At 43.9% G+C, this 19759-nt stretch overlaps 1 protein-coding gene across 11 annotated transcripts in view; it reads left to right on the top strand.

The window, feature by feature from the left end:
* BRCA1 (BRCA1 DNA repair associated) overlaps window positions 1-19759 on the top strand; it is a 107673-nt gene that overhangs the window by 27053 nt on the left and 60861 nt on the right. For 10 of the 11 annotated variants that reach the window (XM_030923113.1, XM_030923111.1, XM_030923114.1 and 7 more), the window contains exons 4-8: window positions 6795-6872; window positions 8682-8770; window positions 10460-10599; window positions 15321-15426; window positions 18255-18300. In XM_030923113.1, the coding sequence (XP_030778973.1) occupies window positions 6795-6872; window positions 8682-8770; window positions 10460-10599; window positions 15321-15426; window positions 18255-18300 (459 nt within the window). The remainder of the gene's footprint in view (window positions 1-6794; window positions 6873-8681; window positions 8771-10459; window positions 10600-15320; window positions 15427-18254; window positions 18301-19759) is intronic. The other variant, XM_030923115.1, reaches the window with a different exon arrangement.

The following is a 19759-nucleotide window of genomic DNA, read 5'->3' as shown; positions in this document are numbered from 1 at the left end:
AGAAATGTACAAAGAAAAGAAAATAGAGGCCGGGCGCGGTGACTCACACCTGTAATCCCAGCACTTTGGGAGGTCGAGGTGGGCGGATCACAAGGTCAGGTAATCAAGACCATCCTGGCCAAAATGGTGAAAGCCTGTCTCTACTAAAACACAAAAAAAACTAGCCTGGCATAGTGCACGCACCTGTAGTCCCAGCTATTTGGTAGGCTGAGGAAGGGGAATCACTTGAACCTGGGAGGCAGAGGTTGCCCTGAGCCGAGATCATGCCACTGCACTCCACCCTGACAACAGAGTGAGACTCCATCTCAAAAAAAAGAAAAAGAAAATAGATTACATCCATGAAAAAGAAACTAACTTTGCATATGTGTATAGGAGTTGTGTTAGAAAAGGAAGAAGCCCTCAAAGATGGGGAAGATGTTTGCAAGAAAGAGAAGGTCCAAGAGGAGACAGAAGGGATTGGAAATAGAAAATGGATGTAAGAAAGAGTTAATTATTACTCATAAACAATAATGAAGGAAAAGGAGAGTAATTCTACAGGAAGATGCTGAGGTGCTTTGAGCCTAGTGACATAGGAGGTAAAGACAACTGTTGAGATTGAGAGGATTAGAGTTGGCAACTGGAGAAGAGTAAGAAGCTTGAAACCCCTAATAATGAAGATTGTGATAATCAGTAAAGAACCAGTCATACAGATATATATGTGTGTATACATATATATAATAGAAATATGTTATATATATGTGTGTGATACATATATATGTTTGTTTAAGACAGTGTCTCCCTCTGACACCCAGGCTAGAGTTCAGTGGTGTGATCATAGTTCACTTTTACCTTGCACTCCTGGGCTCAAGCAATCCTCTCATCTTAGCCCCCCAAGTAGCTAGGACTACAGGTACATGGCATTTGCCCGGCTAATATTTTTTTTTTTTTTTTGAGACGGAGTCTCGCTCTGTTGCCCAGGCTGGAGTGCAGTGGCCGGACCTCAGCTCACTGTAAGCTCCGCCTCCCGGGTTTACGCCATTCTCCTGCCTCAGCCTCCCGAGTAGCTGGGACTACAGGCGCCCGCCACCTCGCCCAGCTAGTTTTTTTTTGTATTTTTTAGTAGAGACGGGGTTTCACCATGTTAGCCAGGATGATCTCGATCTCTTGACCTCCTGATCCGCCCTTCTCGGCCTCCCAAAGTGCTAGGATTACAGGCTTGAGCCACCGCGCCCAGCCTGCCCAGCTGATTTTTTAAGTTTCTTGCAGACATGGGCCAGCCATATTTTAAATTGTGTTTTGAATGTTATATTAGAATTAAAAGTCCAAAGCCGGGCGTGGTAGTTCATGCCTGTAATCCCAGCACTTTGGGAGGCCAAGGCAGGCGGATCACAGGTCAGGAATTTGAGACCAGCCTGGCCAATATGGTAACCCCATCTCTGCTAAAAATACATAAATTAGCCAGGCGTGGTGGTGCATGCCTGTCGTCCCAGCTACCTGGGAGGCTGAGGCAGAGGAATCGCTTGAACCTGGGAGGCAGAGGCTTCAGTGAGTTGAGATCATGCCACTGCACTCTAGCCTGGGCAACAGAGCAAGATTCAGTCTCAAAAAAAAAAAAAATGTCCAGTAGAATGCCCATGTGCTAGATCGACTTTTTCATGATATTACTTCTGTAATATCAATATAATCTGAATAATACTTTGATCTATATGATGAGAAAGCTGGGAGCCTGGGAGCGATACCCCCATGCTTTGATTGTATTAATTGTATTTTCTACGGATAAACTCTAATTGCTAAAAATAAAACAACTTTTTTGACCCAAGCAAGCCTAAAGTTCTGAAATCTTTTTTTGTTTGTTTGTTTTTTGGTTTTTGTTTTGTTTTGTTTTGAGACAGTCTCGCTCTGTCGCCTAGGCTGGAGTGCAGTGGTGCAGTCTTGGCTCACTGCAAGATCTGCCTCCCGGGTTCTTTTCATTCTCCTTCCTCAGCCTCCCGAGTAGCTGGGACTGTAGGTGCCCACCACCACGCCCGGCTAATTTTTTTGTATTTTTGGTAGAGACAGAGTTTCACTGTGTTAGCCAGGATGGTCTCGATCTCCTGACCTTGTGATCCGCCCGCCTCGGCCTACTAAAGTGCTGGGATTACAAGTGTGAGCCACTGCGCCTGGCTGTATTTTTTTGTTTGTTTGTTTGTTTGTTTGTTTGGGAGATGGAGTCTCACTGTGTCGCCTAGACTAGAGTGCAGTGGCCATGATCTCAGCTCACTGCCGCCTCCACCTCCTGGGTTTAAGCGAGTCTCCTGCCTCAGCCTGCTGAGTAGCTGGGACTACAGGCATGTCCCACCATGCCCAGCTAATTTTTGTATTTTTAGTAGAGACAGGGTTTCACTATGTAGGCCAGGCTGGTCCCGAACTCCTGACCTCAGGTGATCTGCTCGCCTTGGCTTCCCAGAGTGCCAGGATTACAGGCATGAGCCATCTTGTCCAGCCAGTTCTAAAATCTTTTATGAAGCATACAAAAAAAGATAATACCAATCTAGAAAAAAGGCATTCATGTGTTAGTTTGAACTTTCCCAGCAAAAAATGCAATGTGTGATACTTTTTTTTTTCTTTTTCTTTTTTTTTTTTTTTTTGAGATGGAGTCTTGTTCTGTTGCCCAGGCTGGAGTGCAGTGGCACAATCTCGGCTCACTGCAGCCTCTGCCTCCCTGGTTCAAGCGATTCTTCTGCCTCAGACTCCCAAGTAGCTGGGATTACAGGTGTGAACCACCATGCACAGCTAATTTTTGTATTTTTAGTGGAGAAGGTTTCACCATGTTGACCAGGCTGGTCCCGAACTCCTGACCACCTCAGCCTCCCAAAGTGCTGGGATTACAGACATGAGCCACCACGCCCAGCCTTGTACTTTTAGTAGAGACTGTGTTTCACCATGTTGACCAAGCTGGTCTTGAACTGACCTCAAGTGATCTGCCCACCTCCACCTCCAAAAATGCTGGGATTATAGGCATGAGCCACCACACCCAGCCTGTAATACTTTTTTGAAGATCTAGAATCACTTTGTTCAAAGAGATAGAAAGTGAGCCATAAATGGAACTTAAATTTTTCAACAGCTACTTTTTTTTTTTTTTTTTTTGAGACAAAGTCTCACTCTGTTGTCCAAGCTGGAGTGCAGTGGTGTGATCATGAGGCTTACTGTAGCCTTGACCTCCCAGGCTCAAGTGATCTTATCACCTCAGCCTCCCAAGTAGCTGGGACTATAAGTGCACACCACCATGTCAAGCTAAATGTTGTGTTTTCTGTACAGACGAGGTTTCGCCATGTTGCCCAGGCTGGTCTTGAACTTTGGGCTTAACCTATCTGTCCACCTCGGCATCCCCAAGTGCTAGGATTACAGGTGTGAGTCATGCCTAGCCAGTATTTTAGTTCGCTCAGTCTTTTCAAGTCATATACAAGTTCATTTTCTTTTGAGTTTAGTTAACAACCTTTATACACGTGTTCTTTTTCTAGCACAAAGAAAGATTCGAATCCCTATCTTGGCTGATTTCTGCATACCTGGTTCCGCTGCATTAGTTATATTATTGTGTAGACTACAGCACAAGACAGCTTAGCTTGTTACTCTACTGTACTATATTCTGCAGTACAATCGTAAGGGAATTTCCTCTCTTCCCCTGCTCTGAATTATTAAATTGTACTATTTGCTGGAGTAATGCTCGATGCCTCCGTGATCCATTATACTAGAGTATATGTAGTATTTGTAGATTCTGAAGGAGCGGGAGCCTCTATTCTGAGTTTTAAAAGTACAGTGGAGGTAGCTTTTTGACAGCCTGATCTTCCAAACTATAGAGTCATTGTTTTGTTGAGTGCAATGTGGTACTTGAAGCATCTATATCAGCAAAGAATGACCCGAGTCTCCTTGACCTTACCTACTATATTCACTTTCTCTGGTAGGAAGATTGTGGGTGCCTCTCCCCAGACTCAGTTTCCCTGTCAAAAAAGAAAAAAGGAAGATTGTGGGCTTTGCTACAATCCAATTCTGGATCCAATATAACCTTCACTGCTTAATTACTGTGTGTTCTGGGACAAGCCTCTACTCTATAAAAATGAAGATAAGGCCAGGCGTGATGGCTCATGCCTGTAATCCCAGCACTTTGGGATGCCAAGGCGGGAGGATCACTTGAGGCTAGGAATTTGAGACCAGACTGGGCAATATAGCGAAACCACATCTGTATAAAAATAAAATGTAGCCCGGCGCAATGGCTCACACCTGTAATCCCAGCACTTTGGGAGGCTAAAGCAGGCGGATCACTTGAGGTCAGGAGTTCAAGACTATAGAAAGACAGAAAGAAAGAAAGAGAGTTGGGTTTTTTTGTTTGTTTGTTTGTTTGTTTTTGAGATGGAGTTTCGCTCTTTTTGCCCAGGCTGGAGTGCAGGCTGGAGTGCAGTGGTGTGATCTCAGCTTACCGCAATCTCTGCCTCCCGGGTTCAAGAGATTCTCTTGCCTCAACCTCCAGAGTAGCCAGGATTATAGGCACATGCCACCATGCCCTGCTAATTTTTGTATTTTTAGTAGAGACGGGGTTTCTCCGTGTTGGTCAGGCTGGTCTCTCCCAACGTGTTGGGATTTCAGGGGTGAGCCACCATGCCTGGCCTTCTTTTTTTTTTCTTTTTTTTTTTTTTTTTTTGAGACAGAGTCTTCCTCTGTTGCCCAGGGTGGAGTACAGTGGCACTCTCCCAGCTCACTGCAACCTCTGCCTTCCTGGGTTTCAGTGATTCTCATGCCTCAGCCTCCCAAGTAGCTGGGATTCAGGCGTGTGCTCACCATGCCTGGCTAATTTTTTTGTATTTTTAGTAGAGATGGGGTTTTACCACGTTGGCCAGGCTGGTCTCAAACTCTTGGCCTCAAGTGATCTGCCTTCCTTGGCCTCCTGGGATTGCAGACATGAGCCACTGCACCTGGCCAAGAGAGGGTAATAAATGTTAAATTACCTGGCTAGTAAAAAATATTCTCTAAGTGTCTTCTCTCACAATTCCCAATGCCTTTTTTTTTTTTTTTTTTTTTTTTTTTTGAGGCAGAGTCTCACTCTGTCGCCCAGGTTGGGGTGCAGTGGTGCAATATTGGCTCACTGTAACTCCCACCTCCCAGGTTCAAATGATTCTCATGCCTCAGCCTCCCAGGGAGCTAGGACTATAGGTGTACCACCACCACAGCCAGCTAATTTTTGTATATTTAATAGAGACAGGGTTTCACCACGTTGGCCAGGCTGGCCTTAAACTCCTGGCCTCAAGTGATTCCCCCACCTCCTAAAGTGCTGGGATTACAGGTGTGGACCACTGTGCACGGCCCCAGTGACTTTTTTTTTAGCCCCTTAATCTTTTCTTTCCTGGGTCTCTTCATTGTCAGTGTCTGCTATTTACTCCCTACGTAGTCACCCCCTTCACCAGTATATTATGTCCTTTATGTTTTATTTTGCAGGATCTTATTTTGCTTTTCTATTGAATCCCCTCCATCTATAATAGTACTAGACATAGCAAATATTGGTTGTATGAGTGAATCGCTGCTTTTAATTATCATCACCATTACTCTCTCTACTTCTGGTCTATGATCCACTTTGAGTTAACTTTTGTTATTTGGTGTGAGATAGGAGTATAACTTCATTCTTTTGTGTGTGTGTGTGTGTGTGTGTGACAGAGATTTACTCTCGTTGCCCAGGCTGGAGTGCAATGGCACGATTTTGGCTCACTGCATCCTCCGCCTCCCAGGTTCAAGCGATTCTCCTGCCTCAGCCTCCCGAGTAGCTGGGATTACAGGTATGTGCCACCACGCCCAGCTAATTTTGTATTTTTAGTAGAAAGGGTGTTTCACTGTGTTGCCCAGGCTGATCTCGAACTCCTGACCTCAGGTGATCTGCCCGCTTCAGTCTTCCAAAGTGCTGGGATTACAGGTGTGAGCCATTGTGCCCGTCCAGGAGTATAACTTCATTCTTTTACATGTAGATGATTATTTTCCCATTGAATCATCTATGGCCTGGGCACGGTGGTTCATGCCTGTAATCCCAGCACTCTGGGAGGCCAAGGCAGGTGGATCAATTTGAGGCCAGGAGTTCAAGACTAGCCCGGCCAACATGGTATAACTAAAAATACAAAAAATTAGCTTGCTGTGGTGGTACATGTCTGTAATCCCAGCTACTCAGGAGGCTGAGGTACGAGAATTGCTTGAGCCTGCAGTGAGCCGAGATTGTGTCACTACCCTTCAGCCTGGGTGATAGAGCGAGACCCTGTCTCAAAAAAAAAACTAAGAATATAAAAATCGTCTGATATTTATTATTGTTGAAAATTACTTGATCACAGATGTATGTATGAGTTTATTTCTGTACTGTCAATTCTATTTTATTTATGTATGTGTCTATTCTTATGCTATTACCACACTGTCTTGATTACTGTAGCTTTGTGGTGAGGTGTTGAGATTTTAAACTAATTATAAGCATCTTACATGAACTACTTACCATTTATATTTGATTATGCAACATGAAATAATGAATATATCATTAAATATGCCATATTAAGTTTCATGTGATCATAACAGTAAGCCATATGCATATAAATTCAGTTTTCATAGATCATTGCTTATGTAGTTTAGGTTTTTGCTTATGCGGCATCTAAAAACAATTAGGAAACTATAGCTTGTAATTCACCTGCCATTACTTTTTAAATGGCTCTTAAGGGCACTTGTGAGATTATCTTTTCGTGGCTATTTGCCTTTTGAGTACTCTCTCTACAAAAGGAAGTAACTTAAATTGTTCTTTCTTTCTTTATAATTTATAGATTTTGCATGCTGAAACTTCTCAACCAGAAGAAAGGGCCTTCACAGTGTCCTTTGTGTAAGAATGATATAACCAAAAGGTATATAATTTGGTAATGATGCTAGGTTGGAAGCAACAACAGTAGGAAAAAGTAGAAATTATTTAATAACATAGCTAGTGTTCCTATAAAACCATTCATCAGTAGAAAAATTTATAAAAGAATTTTTAGCAGACAGTAAATTATTTCCAAAGTTATTTTCCTGAAAGTTTTATGGGACATCTGTCTTATACAAGTATTAGAAACTTACTGCCTTTCTCTAATGCTTCTAAATACTGTAAAAACTTGCACACTTACGTAAAGTAGGGCTGTATGGCTGTGCCCCCATTGTCTGCTAATCTTGTTTTTATTTTTTCATTGTGCTTCCTTTTCTTTCTTTTTTTTTTTTTTTTTTTTTTGAGACGGAGTCTCGCTCTATTTCCCAGGCTACAGTGCAGTGGCACGATCTCGGCTCACTGCAAGCTGTGCCTCCTGGGTTCACGCCATTCTGCCTCAGCCTCCTGAGAAGCTAGGATTACAGGCACCCGCCATCACGCCCGGCTAATTTTTTGTATTTTTAGTAGAGACGAGGTTTCACCATGTTAGCCAGGATGTTCTCGATCTGCTCACCTTGTGATCTGCCCGCCTCGGCCTCCCAGAGTGTTGAGATTATAGGCGTGAGCCACCACACCCAGGCCTTTTTTTTTTTTTTTTTAAGACAGGGTCTTGCTCTGTCACTGAGGCTGGAGTGTAGGGGCATGATCTTGATTCACTGCAGCCTCCGCCTCAAGCCTCCTCCTGCCTTAGCCTCCCAAGTAGCTGGGACTACAGGCGCATGCTACCATGTCAGGCCAATTTTTGTATTTTTTGTAGACATGAGGTATTACCATGTTGCCCAGGCTGGTAACTTCAGAGCTCAGGTTATCTGCCCACCTTGGCCTCCCAAAGTGATGGGGTTACAGGTGTGTGTTTATTTCTATCTAATTATTTACACAAACACAATGTATTTTTATATTGTGTATCTCTTCTGCTACAATGTAAATTCTATGAGAGTAGTAATTTTGTCTGTCTCAACACTGTTTTTCGTAATTTGGTGCATAGTAGGCACTCAGATGCTTAAAGGAATGAATGAATTGTGTTTTAATTCCACTTTACTAAACCCAGATCTCCCTTTGGACATTGTTATCTATGTGTTTTCAAAGAAATGTAATCATAATTTGACAGAAATCCTTGAGAAGCAGAACTAACAGTGAGGGATTGGGCAGGGTTCAGATGTTAAGAACAATAAGCTCAGCAGGATGTAATTGCTTATGCCTATAACCCTAGCACTCTAGGAGGCTGAGGTGGGATGATTGCTTGAGGCCAGGAGTTTGAGATCAGCCTGGGCAACATAGTGAGACCCCATCACTACCAACAAAAATAAGTAAATAAACATACATGGTGGCATATGCCCATAGTCCTAGCTACTTGGGAGGCTGTAGTGGGAGGATAGCTTGAGTACAGAAGTTTGAGGCTGCAGTGAGCTATGACTGTGGCATTGCATGCTAGCCTGGGCAATAGAGCAAGACCCTGTCTCTAAATTTAAAAAAAAAAAAAAGGTACTCTAGTTTTCTATGCAATGGATTATATCTCCTGTGGATTTAGAACAGTATTATATCACATAATTTTAGGCATTTGGTAGGCTTAAATGAATGACAAAAAGTTACTAAATCACTGTCACACAGTTTATACAGATGTCAGTGATGTATTGATTATAGAGGTTTTCTACTGTTGCTGCATCTTATTTTTGTTTACATGCCTTTTCTTATTTTAGTGTCTTTAAAAGGTTGATAATCACTTGCTGAGTGTGTTTCTCAAACAATTTAATTTCAGAAGCCTACAAGAAAGTACAAGATTTAGTCAACTTGTTGAAGAGCTATTGAAAATCATTCATGCTTTTCAGCTTGACACAGGTTTGCAGTGTAAGTGTTGAATATTCCACGAATGACCCTCAAGTACTGTCCATGAAAACTCAGGAAGTTTGCACAGTTACTTTCTGTGACGTGATAAGACCTTTTAGTCTAGGTTAATTTTAGTTCTGTATCTGTAATGTGGGGAAAAGAAAGAGAGATCAGCCTGTTACTGTGTCTATATAGAAGGAAGTAGACATAAGAGACTTCATTTTGTTCTGTATTTGAGATGCTGTTAATCTGTGACCCTACCCCCAACCTTGTCCTTGCAAGAGACATGTGCTGTGGTGACTCAAGGTTTAATGGATTTTGGGCTGTGCAGGATGTGCTTTGTTAAACAAGTGCCTAAAGGCTGCTTGCTGGTTAAAGGTCATCACCATTCTCTTAATCTCAAGTAAGAGAAAAGCATTTGTCTCCTGCCCGTCCCTGGGCAATGGAACATCTCCCTGTAAAACCCGGTTGTATGCTTTGTTTACTGAGCAAGGAGAAAACCGCCTTTAGGAATAAGGTGGGACTTGCTGGAGCAATGCTGCTAAAAGGTTTATGGAGAGTTTGCATATGCATCTCAAGGCACAGCATTTTCCTTTAAACTTATTCACGTCATAGGGATTTTTGTTCATATGTCTTATTGCTGATTTCCTGCTTACAATGATCCTATTGTCCAGCCACTCCCTTATCTTTTTTATGGTAAAGATAATGATCAATAAATACTAAGGGAACTCAGAGACCGGTGCCGGCGTGGGTCCTCTGTATGCTGAGCGCCGGTCCCCTGGGCCCCACTTTTCTTTCTCTATACTTTGTCTCTATGTCTTATTTCTTTTCTCAAGTCTCTCGTTCCACCTAACGAGAAACACCCACAGGTGTGGAGGGGCAGGCCACCCCTTCACTGTAATCTGTTTTAAAAAAATTACTCTTGGCCGGGCGCGGTGGCTCAAGCCTGTAATCCCAGCACTTTGGGAGGCCGAGACGGGCGGATCACGAGGTCAGGAGATCGAGACCATCCTGGCTAACACGGTGAAACCCCGTCTCTACTAAAAATACAAAAAGAAAAAACTAGCCGGGCGTGGTGGCGGGCGCCTGTAGTCCCAGCTACTCGGGAGGCTGAGGCAGGAGAATGGCGGGAACCTGGGAGATGGAGCTTGCAGTGAGCCGAGATTGCGCCACTGCACTCCAGCCTGGGCAACAGAGCGAGACTCCGTCTCAAAAAAAAAAAAAAAAAAAAAAAAAAAAAAAAAAAAAAAATTACTCTTAACTGGTCTCACACCTTATTTTATCAATTGTAAGGTGCACATTTTTCACATCTTAACATCTCTGAAATTGGGAGCATTTTACTATTGATGGTGTGTCATTTGTTTAATTTGAGTGCTTGCTTTCTTAGTGATACAGAAAATAATAGTGCAGCTTACATTGTTGGTGTCTTAGCTTTAGTGAAATACAGTATTGATAGGCAGATTTCTTAGTGTTAAGGTGGAAAACAAGGACTCTTAGTAACTTTGATGGTCTTGTATCTGTTTTTGTTTCCTAGGAGTAAAATTTCCAGTTGATTTTTTAAAATTTGATTTTTAAAAAAATCACAGATAACCTTAATGCATTGTCTTAACACAACAAAGAGCATACATAGGATTTCTCTTGGTTTCTTTGATTATGATTCATACATTTTTCTCTAACTGCAAACATAATGTTTTCCCTTTTAATTTACAGTTGCAAACAGTTATAATTTTGCAAAAAAGGAAAATAACTCTCCTGAACATCTAAAAGATGAAGTTTCTCTCATCCAAAGTATGGGCTACAGAAACCGTGCCAAAAGACTTCTACAGAGTGAACCCGAAAATCCTTCCTTGGTAAAACCATTTGTTTTCTTCTTCTTTTTTTTGAGACGGAGTCTTGCCCTGTGGTCCAGGCTAGAAGCAGTCCTCCTGCCTCAGCCCCCCTAGTAGCTGGGATTACAGGCATGTGCCACTATGCCCAGCTAATTTTTGTATTTTTAGTAGAGACGGGGTTTCATCATGTTGGCCAGGCTGGTCTCGAACTCCTAACCTCAGGTGATCCACCCACCTCGGCCACCCAAAGTGCTGGGATTACAGGTGTGAGCCACTGTGCCTGGCCGGTAAACCTGTTTTCGTTTATTCTGGCACCATCTCTTTATTGAGCATTGTGAATATGTTAGTATATGTGCTAGATGCTCATAGATTTATATAAAAAGTTAATGAAGAAGGAAAGATGGTATATTTAGTGGTTAGACAAGTGTTCTAATCAGTTAGAGTTCAGAGAAGGTCAGGGTACCTGGTATGATCAAGAGAGAGACCTGACAGCCAGGTGAGGTGGATGCACCTATAATCCTAGCTACTTGGGAGGCTGAAATGCGAGGATCACTTGAGCCCAGGTTTGAGACCACCCCAGGCAACATAGCAAAATCCCCATCAGATACACCAAAAAGACAGATTTTTTTTTTTTTTTTTAATTTTTTTGAGACAGAGTCTCACTCTGTCGCCCAGGTGCCCAGGCTGGAGTGCAGTGACACGATGTCAGCTCACGGCAACCTCTGCCTCCCAGGTTCAAGCGATTCTCCTGCCTCAGCCTCCTGAGTAGCTGGGACCACAGAGGCATGCCACCAGACCTGGCTAATTTTCCTAATTTTAGTAGAGATGGGGTTTCACCATATTGGTCAGGCTGGTCTTGAACTCCTGACGTCAGGTGATCCACCCACCTTGGCCTCTCAAAGTGCTGGGATTACAGGCATGAGCCACCACACCCAGCCAAAAAAGAGAGCTCTTATAGGCCCTTCCTTGCTTTGGAGCTTTATCTGCTCTGTGGTGCTTATCTAAAATAGCTATAAGTTCACTGATATTTTTAAGCATTTGGAAATTACTTCAGCTGGGTGCTATGGCTCATGACTGTAATCCCAACACTTTGGGAGGCTGAGGTCGGAGGTCCTTTGAGCCCAGTGTGGGCAACACAGTGAGACACTGTCTCTACAATTTTTTTTTTTTTTTTTTTTTTTTTTTGAGACCGAGTCTCGCCCTGTCGCCCAGGCTGGAGTGCAGTGGCCGGATCTCAGCTCACTGCAAGCTCCGCCTCCCGGGTTCACGCCATTCTCCTGCCTCAGCCTCCCGAGTAGCTGGGACTACAGGCGCCCGCCACCTCGCCTGGCTAATTTTTTGCATTTTTTAGTAGAGACGGTGTTTCATCATGTTAGCCAGGATGGTCTCGATCTCCTGACCTCGTGATCCGCCCATCTCGGCCTCCCAAAGTGCTGGGATTACAGGCTTGAGCCACCGCGCCCGGCCCTCTACAATTTAAAAAAAAAAAAGGCCAGGTGCCGTGGCTCACGCCTATAATCCCAGCACTGGGAGGCTTGAGGATTGCCTGAGCTCAGCAGTTCAAGACCAGTTTGGCCAATATAGCAAGTCCTTGTCTATTTTAAAAGTGTATTTAAATTATCCCGGCATGGTGGTGTGTGCCTGTAGTCGCAGCTACTTGGGAAGCTGAGACAGGAGGATCACTTGAGTCCAGGAGATGTAGACTATTGTGAGCTATGATCACTCCACTGCGCGGTGACAAAGCAAGACCTAGTTGCAAAAAAAAAAAAAAAAAAAAAACCTGGCCAGGCGTAGTGGCTCACACCTGCAATTTGGGAGGCCTGGGCTGGCAGATCACGAGGTCAGGACATCGAGACCATCCTGGCCAACATGGTGAAACCCCGTCTCTACTAAGAATACAAAAATTAGCTGGGCGTGGTGGCACATGCCCAGTGGAGATCCCGCCACTCACTGCAGCCTGGCAACAGAGCGAGACTCCGTCTCAAAAAAAAAAAAAAAAAAAACCTTCACGCCTGTAATCCCAGCACTTTGGGAGGCTGACGCCGGCGGATCACGAGGTCAGGAGATGAAGACCATCCAGGCTAACACGGTGAAACCCGTCTCTACTAAAAATACAAAAAAATTAGCGGGGCGTGGTGGCGGGCGCCTGTAGTCCCAGCTACTCTGGAGGCTGAGGCAAGAGAATGGTGTGAACCTGGGAGGCGGAGCTTGCAGTGAGCCAAGATTGCATCACAGCACTCCAGCCTGGGTTACAGATCGAGACTCCGTCTCAAAAAAAAAAGAGAGAAAATTCCTTCCACTTAAAAGGTGCAATTGTTAAAGACAGTGTAGTGATTTGCTCTGTTGTTACTTATATGTGCATGAATGATGGAGATCTTAAAAAGTATTCATGGCCGGGAGCGGTGGCTCACGCCTGTAATCCCAGCACTTTGGGAGGCCGAGGCGGGCAGATCACGAGGTCAGGGGATCGAGACCATCCTGACTAACACGGTGAAACCCTGTCTCTACTAAAAATACAAAAAATTGGCCGGGCGCAGTGGCTCAAGCCTGTAATCCCAGCACTTTGGGAGGCCGAGACGGGCGGATCACGAGGTCAGGAGATCGAGACCGTCCTGGCTAAAACGGTGAAACCCCGTCTCTACTAAAAAAAATACAAAAAACTAGCCAGGCGAGGTGGCGGGCGCCTGTAGTCCCAGCTACTCAGGAGGCTGAGGCAGGAGAATGGCGTAAACCCGGGAGGTGGAGCTTGCAGTGAGCTGAGATCCCGCCACTGCACTCCAGCCTGGGCTACAGAGCAACACTCCGTCTCAAAAAAAAAAAAAAAAATACAAAAAATTAGCCGGGCGTGGTGGCAGGTGACTGTAGTCCCAGCTACTCGGGAGGCTGAGTCAGGAGAATGGCGTGAACCCGGGAGGCGGAGCTTGCAGTGAGCCAAGATCGCGCCACTATACTCCCACCTGGGCAACAAAGCAAGACTCCGTCTGAAAAAAAAAAAAAAAAGTATTCATTCTGGGGCTGGGCGTAGTAGCTTGCACCTTTAATCCCAGCACTTTGGGAGGCTGAGGCGGGCAGATCATTTGAGGTCAGGAGTTTGAGACCAGCCTAGCCAACACGGTGAAACCCCGTCTCTACTAAAAATACAAAAATTAGCTGGGTGTGGTGGCACGTGCCTGTAATCCCAGCTACTCGGGAGGCTGAGGCATGAGAATTGCTTGAACCTAGGACCCGGAGGTTGCAGCGAGCTGAGATCACGCTACTGCAATCCAGCCTGGGCGACAGTGAGACTCTGTCTCAAAAAAGAAAAAAAATCTAAGTGTTCTGGCTGGGCACCCTGGCTCATGGCTGTAATCCCAGCACTTTGGGAGGCCAAGACAGGTGGATCTCTTGAGTCCAGGAGTTCAAGACCAGCCTGGGCAATGTGGCGAAACCCCATCTCTACAAAAAATACAAAAATTAGCCAGGCGTGGTGGCATACGTGTGTAGTCCCAGCTCCTTGGGAGGCTGAGGTGGGAGGATCTCTTGAACCCAGGAGACAGAGGTTGCAGTGAACCGAGATCACGCCACCATGCTCCAGCCTAGGCAACAGAGCAAGACTGTCTAAAAAAATACAAATAAAATAAAAGTAGTTCTTATAGTACCAGCCTTCATTTTTCAAAAGATACAGAAAGGCTAAAAAGGAAGAAAAAAAGAGTAATGTTGGGCTTTTAGTTCCTATACTAAATGTTCTTAGGAGTGCTGGGGTTTTATTGTCATGATTTATCCTTTTTAAAAATGTTATTGGCTGGGCACGGTTGGCTCATGGCTGTAATCCCAGCGCTTTGGGAGGCCAAGGTGGGCAGATCACCTGAGGTCAGGAGTTTGAGACCAACCTGGCCGACACTGCGAAACCCCATCTCTACTAAAAATACAAAAATTAACTAGGCATGGTGGTGCATGCCTGTAGTCCCAGCTACTCGGGAGGCTGAGGCAGGAGAATCAGTTGAACCCGGGAGGCGGAGGTTGCAGTGTGCCAAGATCATGCCACTGCACTCCAGCCTGGCAACAGAGCAAGACTCTGTCTCAAAACACCACCAACAACAAATATATATATATATATATATATATACACAAAAATTAGCCAGGCATAGTGGCACGTGCTTGTAGTCCCAGTTACTCAGGAGGCTAAGGCAGGAGAATCTCTTGAACTCGGGAGGCAGAGGTTGCAGTGAGCTGAGTTTGCGCCACTGCACTCCAGCCTGGGTGACAGAGCAGGACTCTGTCCCCTCCCCCCCAAAAAATGTTATCAGATGTGATTGGAATGTATATCAAGTATCAGCTTCAAAATATGCTATATTAATACTTCAAAAAATCACACAAACAATACATAATCAGTTTTGAAAAATTTAAGACAACAGAAAGAAAAAATATTCAAATCACACGTATCCCAGACATTTTTTTATTACTACTACTATTATTTGTAGAGACTGGGTCTCACTCTGTTGCTTACTCTGGTCTTGAACTCGTGCCCTTAATCAATCCTCCTGCCCCAGCCTCCCAAAGTGCTGTGATTATGGGCATGAGCTACCACTCCCAACCTCAGAGATTTTAGTGTGTAAATTTCTGGGCATTTTTTCCAGGCATCATACATGTTAGCTGACTGGTGATGGTCAATTTATTTTGTCCATGGTGTCAAGTTTCTCTTCAGGAGGAAAAGCACAGAACCGGCCAACAATTGCTTGACCGTTCTTTACCATACTGTTTAGCAGGAAACCAGTCTCAGTGTCCCACTCTCTAACTTTGGAATTGTGAGAACTCTGAGGACAAAGCAGCGGATACAACCTCAAAAGAAGTCTGTCTACATTGAACTGGGTAAGGGTCTCAGATTTCTTAAGTATTTAATAATAATTGCTGGGTTGCTTATGTTATCGTTTTGCCAAAAATCTTGGTCATAATTTATATTTGTGATAGGCAACTTTGGGAAGTGAATTTTATGAGCCCTATGGTGAGTTATAAATAATGGAAAAGATGCAATTCCCACCTTGAAGCATCTTACTTTAAAAAGGGAGCAAAAGAGGCCGGGCACGGTGGCTGATGCCTGTAATCCCACCACTTTGGGAGGCCAAGGCGGGTGGATCACCTGAAGTTGGGAATTCGAGACCAGACCGGCCAACGTGGAGAAATCCTGTCTCTACCAAAAAATACAAAATTAGCCAGGTGTGGTGGCACATGCCTGTAATCTCAGCTACTCAGGAGGCTGAGGCAGGAGAATCACTTGAACCCAGGAGGCGGAGGTTGAGGTGAGCTGAGATTGCACCATTGCACTCCAGCCTGGGCAAGAAGAGCAAAACTCCATCTGAAAAAAAAAAAAGGGAGCAAAAGAAAGAATATCTGGTTTTAAATATGTGTAAATATGTTTTGGAAAGATGGAGAGTAGCAATAAGAAAAAACATGATGGATTACTACAGTATTTAGTTCCAAGATAAATTGTATTAGATGAGGAAGCCTTTTAAGAAGAGCTGAATTGTCAGGCATGGTGGCTCATGCCTGTAATCCCAGCACTTTGGGAGGCCGAGGCAGATGGATCACCTGAGGTCGCGAGTTCAAGACCAGCCTGACCAACGTGGAGAAACCCCGTCTCTACTAAAAAAAAAAAAAATACAAAATTAGCCAGGGTGGTGGCACATGCCTGTAATCCCAGCTACTCGGGAGGCTGAGGCAGGAGAATCACTTAAACTCAGGAGGCAGAGGTTGCGGTGAGCCAAGATGGCACCATTGCACTCCAGCCTGGGCGACAAGAGTGAAACTCGGTCTCAAAAATAAATAAATAAATAAAAATAAAAGAGCTGTATCTTGGCTGGGCAGGATGGCTCATGCCTATAATCCTAACACTTTGGAAGGCCGAGGCAGAAGGACTGGTTGAGTCCAGGAGTTTTAAGACCAGCCTGGCCAACACAGGGAAACCCCGTTTCTATTTTTAAAATAATAATACATTTTCTTTTTTTTTTTTTTTTTGAGACGGAGTCTCGCTCTGTAGCCCAGGCTGGAGCACAGTGGCTGGATCTCAGCTCACTGCAAGCTCCGCCTCCCGGGTTTACGCCATTCTCATGCCTCAGCCTCCCAAGTAGCTGGGACTACAGGCGCCCGCCACCTCGCCTGGCTAGTTTTTTGTATTTTTTAGTAGAGACGGGGTTTCACCGTGTTAGCCAGGATGGTCTCGATCTCCTGACCTTGTGATCCGCCTGTCTCGGCCTCCCAAAGTGCTGGGATTACAGGCTCGAGCCACCAAGCCCGGCCAAGAATAATACATTTTGGCCAGTGCAGTGGCTCATGCCTGTAATCCCAACACTTTGGGAGGCTGAGGCAGGTAGACCACCTGAGGTCAGAGTTCAAGACCAGCCTGGGTAACATGGTAAAACCCTTCTTTACTAAAAATACAAAAAAAAAAAAAAAAATTAGCTGGGTATGGTGGTGCACGCATGTAATCCCAGCTACTCAGGAGGCTGAGGCAGGAGAATTGCTTGAACCAGGATGGCGGAGGTTGCAATGAGCCAACACCATGTCTCTGCACTCCAGCCTGGGCAATAGAGTGAGACTCCATCTCAAAAAAAAAAATTTTTTTTGTTTTTTAATAATAAATTTTTTTAAGCTTATAAAAAGAAGAGTTGAGGCCAGCATAGTATCTAACACCTGTCATCTCAGCAGTGGCAGAGGATTGCTTGAAGCCTGGAGTTTGAGACCAGCCTGGGCAACATAGCAAGACCTCATCGCTAAAAAAAAATTTTTTTTTTTTAATTAGCTGGGTGTGGTGGTGTGTATCTGTAGTCCCAGCTACTCAGGAGGCGTAGTTGAGCGAGTAGATTGAATCCAGGGGTTTGAGGCTGTAGTGAGCTATGATCATGCCACTGCACTCCAACCTGGGTGACAGAGCAAGACCCCATCTCAAAAAAAAAAAAAGAAGAGCTGCTGAGCTCAGAATTCAAACTGGGCTCTCTAATTGGGTTTTTGTTTTAGAATGTATTTATAATTAAAAAGGGTAGCTGTCTTTTGAGCTCCCAGGCACCACCATCTATTTATCATAACACTTACTGTTTTCCCCCCTTACGATCATAAATTCCTAGACAACTGGCATTGTAAAAATAGTTATAGCAGTTAATATTTAGGAGCACTTAACTATATTCCAGGCACTATTGTGTTTTTCTTGTATAACTCATTTAGATGCATGTCAGACCTCTGAGATTGTTCCTATTATACTTATTTTACAGATGAGGAAATTAAGGCACAGAGAGGTTATGAAATTTTTCCAAGGTAGTAAACCTAGTAAGTGGCTGAGCCATGATTCAAACCTAGGAAGTTAGACGTCAGAGCCTGTGCTTTTTGTTTTTGTTTTTGTTTTCAGTAGGAACAGGGTCTCACCTTGCTGGCCAGGCTGGTCTCGAACTCCTAACCTCAAATAATCCACCCATCTCGGCCTCCTGAAGTGCTGGGATTATAGGTGAGAGCCACTGTGCCTGGCCAAGCCCGTGTTTTTAACCACTTCTCTGTATTACACACTGGCTTAACTAGCATTGTACCTGCCACATACTAGATGCTCAATAAATATTTCTAGTTGAATATCTGTTTTTCAACAAGTACATTTTTTGTTTAACCCTTTTAATTAAGAAATCTTTTATTTATTTTTTGGGGGGGAAATTTTTTAGGATCTGATTCTTCTGAAGATATGGTTAATAAAGCAACTTATTGCAGGTGAGTCAAAGAGAACCTTTGCCTATGAAGCTGGTATTTTCCTATTTAGTTAATATTAAGGATTGATGTTTCTCTCTTTTTAAAATATTTTAACTTTTATTTTAGGTTCAGAGATGTATGTGCAGTTTGTTACACACGACTTGGGATTTGGCATACAGTTTTTTTTCATTATCCAGTTATTGTTAAGCATACCCCCACAGTTTTTTGTTTCCTTCCTTTCTGAATTTCTCCCTCCTCCCACCTTCCTCCCTCAAGTAGGCTGGTGTTTCTCTACACTAGAATCATGGTATTGGAAGAAACCTTAGAGATCATCTAGTTTAGTCCTCTCATTTTATAGTGGAGGAAATACCCTTTTTGTTTGTTGGATTTAGTTATTAATACTGTCCAAAGGAATTTAGGATAACAGTAGAACTCTGCACATGCTTGCTTCTAGCAGATTGTTGTTCTCTAAGTTCCTCATATACAGTAATATTGACACAGCGGTAATTGTGACTGATGAAAATGCTCAAGGACTTCATTTTCAACTTTTTCTTTCCTCTGTTCCTTATTTCCACATATCTCTCAAGCTTTGTCTGTATGTTATATAATAATCTACAAGCAGCCCCAACTATGTTACCTACCTTCCTTAGGAATTATTGCTTGACCCTAAGTTGTTTTTTTTTTTTTTGAGACAGGGTCTTGCCCTGTTGCCAGGCTGGAGTGCAGTGGCGCCATCTTGGCTTACTGCAATCTCCAACTCCCTGGTTCAAGTGATTCTCCTGTCTCAGCCTCCCAAATAGCTAGGATTACAGACACACGCCACCACACCCAGCTAATTTTTGTATTTTTAGTAGAGATAGGGTTTCGCCATGTTGGCCAGCCTGTTCTCAAACTCATGAGCTCAAGTGATCCACCCACCTCAGCCTCCCAAAGTGCTGGGATTACAGGCATGAGCTACCATGCCTGGCTGACCCTGTCTAAGATCTAGTCTGAACTATAATGGCGATATTGTTGGTTTTTGTTTGTAAATGACTTCCCTAATCTCACGATTGGAAGGAAGTGACTTTTAGACTGAAAAGCAGCAAAGAAAGTAGTGTAGCAAAGTGGTGTTCTGTTGGGTTATCTGCAATCCTACTGTTCCCTTTGTTTAGATATCCTTGCTCCTGCCTTCTGATTAAGATACACTTTTAAGTGTTTTTAAAAACTATCTTTTGCCTGTCACTTAAATGTTGGCTTTAATTTGCATATCCATAAAGTAGTGTTCCTGGTCTGATTTTTGTGGCTGTGTGTCCTCGGTCTTTGATCATTCCATTTCTCTCTTTTTTTTTTTTTTTTTTTTTTTTTTTGAGACAGAGTCTTACTCTGCTGCCCCAGGCTGGAGTGCAATGGTGTGATCTCGGCTCACTGCAACCTCTGCCTCCCAGGTTCAAGCGATTCTCCTGTCTCAGCCTCATGAGTAGCTGGGACTACAGGGGTACAC

The sequence above is a fragment of the Rhinopithecus roxellana genome, chromosome 19 (assembly GCF_007565055.1).
Source record: "Rhinopithecus roxellana isolate Shanxi Qingling chromosome 19, ASM756505v1, whole genome shotgun sequence".
Lineage (NCBI taxonomy): Eukaryota > Metazoa > Chordata > Mammalia > Primates > Cercopithecidae > Rhinopithecus > Rhinopithecus roxellana.
The sequence above is the reverse complement of the archived record's forward strand: the minus strand, read 5'-3'. Positions and strand labels throughout refer to the sequence as shown.